The following is a 12204-nucleotide window of genomic DNA, read 5'->3' as shown; positions in this document are numbered from 1 at the left end:
CACAGGAGTAGCTAATGGTGTACCGGGGCTGGGAGTGTAACACCTCTGGATCTGAACTGCAGTTTTACTGAAATCTTGCTGTGGGGAGATAACATTTTTGCAAAAAAAGTAAACACATATTTTATGGGGTGAAATTCAAAATTGCCATACATGTTTAAGACAAGGCAGAGTCTACAAAGACATCTTGGACTTAAGCCGTGTAGGAGACACCTAAGTTCTGAGGGAAGGTGTTCACATTTTCCTGTCATTTGGGGAAGTGGGTGATGGAGGAGCTTGAAAACATTGTTGTGAACTCAGCTCGAAGGCAGTTTTTATTCCTCCCAACGTTATGTCTGACGACAGCAACTGATGTCTTTACATGCCTTCCTCCCTGCCCGGGCTTAGAGGTGTTTCTTGCAGTGCTCATGGCCAGCGTGCTTCTTACTGAAGAACCCCCTGCCACATAGACAGCTGTCTCTGCTTTCTTTTACTTTGTTAAATTGGAGTATAATTGCTTTACAATGCTGTTAGTTTCTGCTGTACAGTGAAATTAACCAACTGTACGTATTATAGCCCCTCCCTCTCGGACCGTCCCTCCCATCCATCCAACCCTTCCAGGTCATCCCAGAGCACTGAGCTGTGCTCCCTAGGCTTTATAGCAGGTCCCCACTAGCTACCTGCTTTACGCATGGTAGCGTATATGTCAGTCCCAACCTGCCACTTCGTCCCACCCTCCCCTTCTTGCCCCTGACTGGGTCCACACGTCTGTTCTCCACGTCTGCATCTCTATTCTTGCCCTGGAAATAGGTTCATCTGTACCATTTTTCTAGATTCCACATATATGCATTAATAGACAACATTTGTTCTTCTCTTTCTGACTTCACTCTGTATGACAGACGCTAGGTCCATCCATGTCTCTACAAATAACCCAGTTTCATTCTTCTCTGTGACTGAGCTGTGTCCCATTGTATACACAGACCACATCTTTTCTTTCCATCCTCTGTTAAGCGGCATGTAGGGTGTCTCCATGAGCTGGGTTTGGTAAACAGTGCTGCAGTGAGCATGGGGGTATGCATGTCATTTTGAATTACATCCTTGCTTTAAGGTCCACCTTAAAACTGCTGGGACTTGAATTCACAAGCTCGTTTGGAAGGAAGGCGGGTGAAGAATAAATGTCCGTATCGAAAACAAAAAACAAAACAAACACGGAGCAAGTCCCTGGATTGTGCTTTCATTTGCATTAATGTGTAAAGTTATTTATTTTTAAAGTTTTTCTTTTCCTCTCTTGGTTCACTTGAACTTTTATTCGACTTTTATTAGTTTTGCGTTTCATACTAGAGTCTCCTGCAGCAAATACTTGAGTGGGTTGCCAGCTAGCAAGGGGCAGAAGTCATTTTCTTTCCTGTAGCGTAGCCCAGTATTTTGACTAATTGGAGGCTGGATTTTAGCCTGTGAGAACCAGAGGAGAATGCCTCTCAGATGAAACACGCAAATCACTTCCCTAGGAAAGAAATAGCAAAAGACAGATTTTTCCCCAAATTCTTATAATCCCAGCTGGCCATTATTAAAATTAGGAAAAACCTTTTCACCCCGTGTCCACACATTCAAAAGACTGCGTTTACAAAGGAAACATTAAACTTACTGACCATTGAAAAATCAAATGAATGAGTCAAATATGAAAATTCTCCCAAAATATCTCTTCGTGCTTACTCTGCTTACTCTGAGGGGGTCCCGACCCATTTGGAGACCTCCTACTTCGTTAATTATATGGTCACACTGAGGACTGGTCAGTACCGTTGTGGGCAGAGTTATATTTAGGCCTGTCCTTTCCTATGAATCGCAGAGATCTTGGTCAGCCTGGGTGAGGAGGGTGGGGCGTGGAGGGTTAAAATCCTTATTTCCCCCAGCCTCCAAAGCAATTTCTTCCTGTTTCTTCCTTTTGCCGGGGATGGCCAGGCATCAGTTTCCTGAACCAACACCCTCCTGGACGTATTTAGCACTGGCACGAGCTGCCAGAGCTCCCTGTCCAGGCCCATGTGGGTTGGAGCTTTCCGAGAAAACCCAGTGCAGGTTCTTGGGCTTCGGTGTAGCTCACGGAGACCGCCTGCGGTGGAAGACTCGGGCAAAGGCATGGCTGAGCTGTCTCAGTCCTGGGACATGCAGCTATCCTTCAGCTTGTAGAAGGACTCTTGGCAGCTGTTGCAATTTGGAAATGAGATTATTTGCAAAGATCCTCCTGCCCCATCTCTTCTCTGAAGGTAGACATTTCCCCACATTCTCAAGGTTCTCAGATCTCATTCATTCTCTCAACTTCCCTCAGAAGTGAAAAATATTTTTTTAAAGTAAAGACTGCTTTGTGGGCATTATTTTTTCTTTCTTTTTTCTTTTTTTGCTAATTAATCATTGATTTATTTGGCTGCACCAAGTCTTAGCTGTGGCATGTGGGATCCGGTTCCCTGACCAGGGATCAAACGTTGAGTCCCCTGCTCTGGGAGTGCAGAGTCTTAGCCACTGGACCACCAGGGAGGTCCCGGCATTACTTTTTTCATTTCTCCTTAGATGTGAAATAAATTATTTAGTGTGAGACATTTAAATGTCTTTCATCTTGAGTCTGGGCCAATGAGGCGATTCTTCGCAAGCAGTTATGACAGAAAGAGATTTCCTTTCTTCCCATCCTGGGATCACCTGTAACGGTTTTTTTCACTCTCACCCCCTTCTTCCTTCCTGTCCTTCTTGCTGTCCTAGGCGCTGTAGTAAACATTATTCTTTTTGTGTACCAATGAAGAAAAGGAGGCCGAGAGTTTAGAGAGCTTGAGCAAGGTCTCCCAGGCAGGAAGCGGTACTGCATTTCCAACCCCGGCCTCTTGGGCCCCAAAGTGCCAGGTGTATTCGCTCAGCGGCTCAATTGATATGAGTCGAGTCAAACTTACTGCAGTCTCAATCGGTTGCAGTCTAATAGGTGACGTCATCAATCTAGCATATTCTTCAGGGGTGCACACACGTCGTGTGCATTGCGCACGAGCTCTGCACCCCCCGGGGGAGGCCGAGGCGCTCCAGTCCTCCTGCGCTCTGCTCCTCGCTTCAATTCGACCTCGGGGGAGAGAGACAAATAACTGATTTCTCCAGGGCCTTGCGCTCTCCGGGTCTTGATTTCTGTTCTGAAGACCCACTGAATCAAACGTCCTCTTGCACCACAGCTCGCTTTTATTCGGTCCAGCTAACTGCCGCTGAAAATGGTTCAACAGCCGAGGGCCGGTATTTGTGGTGCGTTGTGGCAGGGGTGTGGGAGCCGCGGAGAATCCAAGGAGGAAGAAAACACCCTGGCTTTGGGTGCAGGAGTTCGCAGAGGTCGTGTGTGGACTTGGACCAAACAGAGTGGTGGAGAAACGCCTTTGGAAAATTCTGACTCTGATTGTCTTTCCTTTCCGTGGCAGAGCTCAGAGGACGAGTCGAAATGGGTGGAAGAGCTTCTCAAGATGCACACAGCGCGGGTGCGGGACATCGAGCATCTCACCAGCCTGGACTTCTTCCGCAAGACCAGCCGCAGCTACCCGGAAATTCTGACCCTAAAGACGTACCTGCAGACGTATGAGAGCGAGATCTAGCCTTCCGGTCCTCTGCGCTGCAGGCTTATCAACTGGTGTATATTTTTCTCTTGTTTCTGTATTTATTAATTTGAAACCAGGACATTAAAAAAAAAAAAAAGCTAGTATTTTAATCCTGTACCAAATCTGACATCTCACGCCTGAATGACTCCACTGTTTTCCTCTAATGCTTGATTCAGGTGGTCCTGTGTTTTGAGTAGAGCTTGTGATAATTGCTGCCCCTGGCATTTTTAGTGGAAGCTTCTAAATGGTGCTGCGTAGGCCATATTCGCATGGAGGAAAGCTCAATCTTCCAAAGCACAGTTGCCACATTTAGTCCCGTACTGTATTAAAATACTGATTTTGTAAAGTTGCATTCATTTATTGTTAATTATGACAGACATATTTAAACCTTATAGACCAATATAGACCAATCTTAAATATAATAAATCACACATTCAGTTTTTTTTTCCTGGTTTTATTCGGCCTTTGTTTCATAGAAATTAGAGGGTTTGTTTCTAGTGAATTTCATGCATGAAAAGGATACATTTCTTGTATTGGGCCCTCTTCCTAGTTGGATATAGTTTACATAGACAAAGGGACGTCCTTAATAGTCCACCATGTGGCTTGAATGAGGTAGAGGATGTATTGATACGTATCTGTGGGATATCAGAAGGACAGAGGGAGAAGGGAACCAGAACTCCTGAATATCTTCTCTCACCTATCTACTTTAAAAAATATTTTGAACGTTGGAGGATCAGGTTCCTTTGATCAAGTTGTTTCAAAGCTTTTATTGGACTTAACTGAAAGTGTACTAAGCCTATATTCTGTATAAGTATCAACCTAAGAACCAGGAAGGATATGAAGATAAATAAGACACTGAGATGATATATAGGCATAAAAGTATATTTAACAAATCAAGGTAGACAATAATGAACACTAGGTGAACAGTGTTAGGATAACCCAATATGACAGAAGGGTTTGAATGATGGATGGGGTGATTTTTGATGGCGCCAATGGTGGCCATAAAATATAATGGAGCACAAGGTGGGGAAGTCATTTAGAGATTTTCTGTCCTTCTGATTGTACATGGACGAAGCTGCGTCTCAGTGCTGCCGCATTTCTAACAGTTAACAATCTTCTCTAAAAAAAAAACAATAGCAGTTAAATTTTCCTTTAAAAATAAATTTGCTTAAGGGAACGTCCCTAGCGGTCCACTGGCTAAGACTCCGTGCTCCCAATGCGGAGGGCCTACGTTCGATCCTGGTCAGGGCGCTAGATCCTACACGCCCAAACTAAAAGGTAAAATACCACATGCCCCAACGAAGGTCGAAGGTCCTGCATGCCACAGCTAAGACCGGGGACAGCCAAAGAAGTAAATATTTAAAACATTTGTTTCCTTGAGAAGGAAGTTGTCGTGTTAAGAAGTACATAACAGAAGCAGGAGGGCTGGCATGTGGACAGTGGGGATATGGGAAAAATGAACATGGCATGAGGAAAACCGACGTTTGGGAAACACAGCTACAGGGATGCCCTGGAAGAAGTGCCCTGGTAATGCTGATGGCAGCGGCGTTTACCCACCAACCACTATGCGCCACGCACATCTCTGGCCCTTCATATGCTCAGGAACGACTTTATGGAAAAGGGAAGAGGTGAAGGTGGGGATGGGCAAGGCTGGAATTGGGCTTTGGAGTGTGGGGTAAATAGGGTGGGAGTGAAACCATAGGCAATTATTACTCAAATCCATTTCACCTGCCTTCACAAATCAAGGTCATCGAAACACTTGCATGTCCTCCAAGCGGCATGTAGCCTAAACAATAAGATGTTTGCCCGGGTGGTTTCCCAGGAAGTTGGAGTCAGCTGCGTCTAATTTGCGCTGAGCTGGTTAAGACTGGATAGGACCCCCAACCCTCCAACTGGGCATGTGCGAACGCCTACGCTCAGTGACCTTCTGACGTCACAGAGCCGGAAGTTCCCCATGCAGGTCGTGCTCTGCGCCTCCCGGTTTTCAATGTGCCGAGGCCTGTCGCTTAATGACACCTGCACAGAGGACGATGGCTACTGCGCCTTCTTCCATCCCCTCTCCTGGTGATCTTCCTGCTCCCCAACCCCAGAGCACCCTGCCTCTTCATGGTTTTGTCCCATAAACACCCCAGTCTCCTTGCCTTCTGGTGGATCCGACATGTCTCTTCACTTTGTTGCCTTTCAAATAAATCATTTCTCTGCTGTAAACCTCAGTGTCTCAGCATTTTAACCTGCCACCCATCAGGCAAAACATATCTGGTTTGGCAACAGAAGTGCGGTAGAGATGAATTGGTGTATCACTCACTGTGTAGTATCATGTCACGGTTAACTGACCGTCTACTACATGCCAGGACCTAGACTTGCTGTTGAGGATGAAACTAAGATAAACATGGGTCCTCACAGAACTTGCACTTTAGTGTTGCCAACAAAGGTCCGTCTAGTCAAGGCTATGGTTTTTCCAGTGGTCATGTATGGATGTGAGAGTTGGACTGTGAAGAAGGCTGAGCGCCAAAGAATTGATGCTTTTGAACTGTGGTGTTGGAGAAAACTCTTGAGAGTCCCTTGGACTGCAAGGAGAGCCAACCAGTCCATTCTGAAGGAGATCAGCCCTGGGTGTTCTTTGGAAGGAATGATGCTAAAGCTGAAACTCCAGTACTTTGGCCACCTCATGCGAAGAGCTGACTCGTTGGAAAAGACTGATGCTGGGAGGGATTAGGGCAGGAGGAGAAGGGGATGACAGAGGATGAGATGGCTGGATGGCATCACCGACTCGATGGACGTGAGTCTGAGTGAACTCCGGGAGTCGGTGATGGACAGGGAGGCCTGGCGTGCTGCGGTTCATGGGGTCGCAGAGTCAGACACGACTGAGCAACTGAACTGAACTGAACTGAACTGGGAGAACAAGAGCCATTCCAAACCCACAGGGCTTCGTTGCGATAGGTGCAGTGAGAGAATCAAACAGGTGCTGAGGGGCAAGGGGGTGGAAAGAGAAGTGGCTTCAGTGACAATACAGCCAACACTTGAGGATGTGAAAAGCTGCCTCAAGAGCAGAGATAAGGAAGAGGCTGCTCAGGGACTGGGGAATTCTCAACCGGGAAGTACACACCCTGGCCTGGTGCTCTTGCCTGAGAGGTCTCGCAACAGGAAAGGCTGATAAGGGATACGGTCCTGCCCCAAGACGTCAGCCTACAGACTCTGGGAGGGGCCCAAACAGGGAGAAGTCATCAGCCTTCCGGAGTCCTTCTCATTGGAATCCATGAGATGGAGAAGGCACTGGCACCCCACTGCAGTGCTCTCGCGTGGAAAATCGCATGGACTGAGGAGCCTGGTGGGCTGCAGTCCATGGGGTCTCGAAGACTCGGACACGACTGAGCGACTTCCCTTTCACTTTTCACTTTCCTGCATTGGAGAAGGAAATGGCAGCCCACTCCAGTGTTCTTGCCTGGAGAATCCCAGGGATGGGGGAGCCTGGTGGACTGCCGTCTATGGGGTCGCACAGAGTCAGACATGACTGACTCAACTTAGCAACAGCAAACGGAGAAATCATCAGCCTTCCAGCGTCCTTCTCCCTGAAATCCACGAGAAGGATGAACAAGGTGCCTGCTGCCAGGAAGGATGCTGAGTCAGAACGGTTGGCCAAAGGCAACCGGAAGCTACCCCCACTCCGGTAAAACCCCCGCCTTGGGGGCCCCAGGGCAGAGCAGTTCTCCTGGTTCTCTCATCCTGCCATTCTCCACCCAGGTGCCCCTTCCCAGTAAAATCTTTTGCTTGGTCAGCGCGTGTGTCTCCTTGGAAAATTCATTTCTGAGCGTTAGACAGGAGCCCGCCGTCAGGCCCTGGTGGGAGTCTCCCTTCCTGCAACACACGGACTAGGGTGAGAAAGACTTTGGCATGTGTGAGGGTCTGAAAGAAAACAGGTGTGCCCAGACACGACGGTGGGGTTGTCAGGGAACAGGTCAGCAGATCCTTGTGGGGACCGTTGAGGGGTCTAAGTGCAAGGAAAGTAATTGAGAAGTCACAGGCCGAGGTATGACAGGGTTCCATTTAAGATTTCAGTATATTGGCCTGGATATGTGGTAATTATATAGCCTCCTCTCAATGTCATTCCACAAAATGCAACTGATACTAGAGAGTGCACCCATTTCGGTGCAATAATTCTGCACTAACATTCCCAACAGCGGCATTGCAAGATAGAAGGGTCCGTTCCATTTTTAAGAACTATTTGCTAGCTCTTTGCATAGCTAGACTTGCACTTCCCCTCAGATTGAACTCTTCTCAAAATAGACTCTACCTGAGGCTTTGGGGGTGAGCAGTTAGCAAATTTAGTTGAGTACTGCTCCTCTATTTTTAATCCTTAGGTCAAGTCTTTCTTTCTCATAAGTAAACTGCATACCGACCACTGTGTATTTCAGGGGAGCGGTTTTGCCGATAAACACATGTCATTAATTGGGGGGTTATTTATGAAAGGCTCTGAACGGACAGGGACTCTATTAAAATGAGGTCTGGAAGATTATTTTAAGGTGGGGATATTTTTTAAATTTTTTTTATTTTGAGCCCTTGGTCCATTCATACTTTCATTGAGCAAGTTGCCAACTGCTTGCTAGCATGGTGGTCCTGTTTTAGCAGATACGTTCAGAAACTGCCTCTCTAAAACGAGCTCACTGTAAACAGGGTGAACCAGGAAAGCGGCCACAGAGTTTCTCAAGGGCAAAAACATTCTGAATTGTTCTTAAGAGAGTTGACTTTAAAAAAAAAGAATCTCTGCACAAAAGCAGGGTTTGGTGTCCACTGGGTTTGCCTAGATTCCGGCCCGTTCCGCCTCTTTTTGGGAAGGGCTGCTGTGGACCGAGGATGTTCCCCCCTCCAGCTGTCTCTCTCTAGCTCTTTGCTGAGTCAGGTCGGGGCCGCCTTGTGGGTGGGAAGTGGTGAAGGCGACAGGAATTCTCCCATGAGGGGAGGGATTGTCCGGGGCCGTGAGGAACAAGATGGAGCTGTTTGAGCTTGGAGGCTGGGGTGAGCAGGGGGCCGGGAAAGGGGCACCCGGAGCGGCAGGAGCTCCAACCTGGGTCGAATTTCTAGGAAGCGTCTGTCCTGATCCCTCCTGTCCCATCCGTGTCCCCACCCCGGGCAGGACGTCTAGTTTCGGATGGAATGTGAAGGTGGACGTGGCGCCCTGGCCCTGTGAAGCTTTGCCGTCCAGCTCTTGGGAGCAGGCAAAGCTCCAACCCCTATGTGAACTCTGGGCCCTGTTCCCACTAATTCCTTCACGGGGTTCTTTTCCTGCCTTTGGGTGGAAACTCAGGTGCTATTAATGTTCAACTGAATACTTGAGACACTTGGCAGTGTTCTTTATGCAAAAATGCCTAAGAAGTATTTTAACTTTAAAAGCCTTAAGGTATATTGGGTCACGCTCATGCATGCTAAGTGATTTCAGTCGTGTCTGACTCTCCATGACCCCATGGACTGTAGCCCACCAGGATCCTCTGGTCATGGGATTCTCCAGGCAAGAACACTGCAGGGGGTTGCCATGCCCTCCTCCAGGGCCTCTTCCCTACCCAGGGTCAAACCCAGGCCTCTCATGTCTCCTGTATTGGCAAGTGTTCTTTACCACTAGCGCCTCCTGGGAAGCCCATATTGGATCACACATATGTGTTAAAATAGAGTTACAATGTAAAATGCCTTTAGTGAGAAGGAAGACTAGTTCTACCTTAATATGGAAGTTGCAATGGCAGCCCACTCCGGTGCTCTTGTCTGGAAAATCCCGTGGAAGGAGGAGCCTGGTAGGCTGCAGTCCATGGGGTCGCAAAGGGTTGGACACGACTGAAGCGACTTAGCAGCAGCAGCAGAAGATAATACAATATTGTAAAGCAACTATCCAGCAATAGAAATTAATTAATAAAAAAGAAAATTTAGGGAAAATCTCTTATAGGCATGATTTTAATTTAATGTAATGAAATGGTAATGCATAGATTTTTACCATAAGATTTTTTGCATCTATACATAATTTTGAACTACATATGAAAAAATACAGTAACTCAAATTAATTTATTTATAACATATGATCAATGGCATTATATTTCCTGGCTGTTAAAACTGTATTTTATAGTGTTAATAACAAATGTGGTAAAAAGTATTTCCTTAAAAACAAAATAAAATATATATTTAGTACATAAAAGTAGCTTTGGGGGTGGAAAGGAGGGGAAAAGTTGGCAGATAAATGTGTGTGCCTGCGTGCTTAGTCCCTTCAGTTGTGTCTGACTCATGTGAACCCATGGACTGTAGCTCACCAGGCTTCTCTGTCCCTGGGACTCTTCAGGCAAGAACACTGGAGTGGGTTGCCATTCCATTCACCAAGGGATCTTCTAGACCCAGGGATTGAACCCGGGTCTCCTGCATTGCAGGCAGATTCTTTGCCATCTGATCCACCAGGGAAGCCTGACAGGTAAATAGGAGATTCAATACGGAAACAGGAAAAGGGAGGCAACCCCCTGCAGTGTTCTTGCCTGGAGAATCCCAGGGATAGTAAGCATAATTCAGAGGCTTTTAATTCTGGCAATTAGGGAGAAGATGGGGCCAAAACCTCAAAATTCTCAGAAAAGGAACAGGTGGAAAGATGCTGGCGGAACAAGGAGATAATACGTTATTAATTGATAAGGGCTGAAATGGAAGCGTGAACAAGCCATCTTGGTGAAAGTGATCAGGAAGCAGGCAGAGAAGGAGACCCAAGAATAGGAAAAATCTACACTCCTGGTATGTAGGTGTAAGATAATATAATACGCGTGGCCCCATGACCCCTGAAAACATGCAGACTGGGCAAAACCAAGAGAGAGGAGGAACGCCAGCATTTCAGGGCAGAGACGGCAAGGCCGCGTTAGGCCGTGGGCACACTCTGGAGATCCGCGGGCACATGGTTTCAGGCAACCTTAAGCCTAGTATTTCTCATCTGTAAAAGGGTGATGAGGGACCTGCTCGGTGGTGGTGAAGGCTCCATGTTTCCAATGCAGGGGACGCAGGTTCGTCCCTGGTTGGGAGCTACAATCCCACATGCCTCGCAGTGCAGCCAAAAAAAAAGAAAAAGAGAAAAAGTGATGACAATAACTCTTTACAGCGTCAGCAAAAGAATTGTGGCAGGAAACCTCACTGAAATATAAATTGATACCTTTTCCCTCCATTTTTAACACCACTTCCCAGCAAGGAAGGCATCCCCTCTTAAAGTGTTTTCTTGGCTTCACGGCTTTTTGCAGAGTGGGTGTGGGGAGCAGCAGTAGTCTGTAATTAATGGATTTCCTGTCTTTTGTGAAAACCTAAACCCATCGAAGAAGTGGAAAAAAAAAAGTCTTTAGTGTGCCAAGAGAGAAAGGGGCCTTTCCTGGGATTCAGGACAGAGAGAAGCCTGTGGGTCGGAGAGGTGACTATACCCTGGGAGGGTTTCCCTGGTGGCTCAGACGGTGAAGAATCCACCTGCAGTGCAGGAGACCCGGGTTCGATCCCTGGGTCAGGAAGGTCTCCTGGAGAAGGAAATGGCAACCCACTCCAGTATTCTCGCCAGGAGAATCCCATGGACAGAGGAGCCTGGTGGCTGGAGTCCATGGGTCGAAAAGAGTCGGACACGACTGAGTGACTAACACCTACACTCCAAGGTGTGCTGCGTGCTCCTTTTAGGGGGCAGAGCCCTAGATCCCGGCACCCTGACCTCGGCCTGGACATGGAAGGCTTCCAAGGGATTTCAAGGGACTTGAGGATGCACCGTGGAGGCACCCATGCCCGCTGCCCCTCTCCCATCGTTCCCCATTTACTAGAATCTGGAATAATCAGGGGTGGGGCAATGATTGGACTCTCCACAAAGACTGAATTAAAACGTGTAAGCCACGTAAGCTGGAGTTTAGATTAGAAGTGCAATTTATTTTGGGGAAATAGATTTAGGAAGTGAGCTACACTATAGACTAGCTACATTTGGAAAATGCTTAGCATCAGCTCGGTCTATGTCAAGTGTTCAAGAAAATTATCTAAATAAAGAGTGAAGGAAAGTCAGGAAGACAAAAAATCTTAACGCATGCATGTGGAATCTAGAGGAACGGTACAGATGAACAGATTTGCACGGCAGGAAGAGATGTCTACGTAGAGAGTGGAGTTATGGACATGGTGGGGGTGGGGGAGGGGGTGTGTGATGAACTGGGAGGTTGAGATTGACGTACATACACGACCACGCGTGAAAGAGAGAGCTAGTGAGGACCTGCCGTGTATGCGGAGAGCTCAGCTCCTGCTCTGAGACCACCCAGCTGGGTGGGATGGGAAGGGTGGGCAGGAGGGCCAAGGGGGAGGGGATGTATACGTATCCATAGAGCTGATTCCCCTCCTCACACAGCAGAAACCAACACAACATTGTAAAGCAGCCAATGAAAACAAATGGTCCAGGAATAAACATTTTCACGGAAGAAATATCTTGAAAGGTAGGGAGAGAATACAGAAAGAATGAGCAGTGTGAAACCCAAGGCCAGAGACATTTTCAAGACGGAGGAAGTGGTCAATCATACCAAATGCCAGAGGGAAGTTAAGTTAGACAGGAATTTGAAAGCATCCATTTGAATTTTGCAATAAGGTGGCCATCCATGACCTT

General features: G+C 47.2%; 1 protein-coding gene across 4 annotated transcripts in view; it reads left to right on the top strand.

The window, feature by feature from the left end:
* Positions 1–4004, top strand: part of ENPP2 (ectonucleotide pyrophosphatase/phosphodiesterase 2) — a 129379-nt gene extending 125375 nt beyond the window's left edge. For all 4 annotated transcript variants that reach the window (XM_068983867.1, XM_068983870.1, XM_068983869.1 and 1 more), the window contains one exon: positions 3414–4004. In XM_068983867.1, the coding sequence (XP_068839968.1) occupies positions 3414–3584 (171 nt within the window). In that variant the 3' untranslated portion in view covers positions 3585–4004. The remainder of the gene's footprint in view (positions 1–3413) is intronic.
* Positions 4005–12204: the final 8200 nt, after the last annotated feature.

This window comes from Capricornis sumatraensis, chromosome 11, assembly GCF_032405125.1.
Source record: "Capricornis sumatraensis isolate serow.1 chromosome 11, serow.2, whole genome shotgun sequence".
NCBI classification, from domain to species: Eukaryota; Metazoa; Chordata; class Mammalia; order Artiodactyla; family Bovidae; genus Capricornis; species Capricornis sumatraensis.
This window is presented reverse-complemented; position numbering and strand designations above follow the sequence as displayed.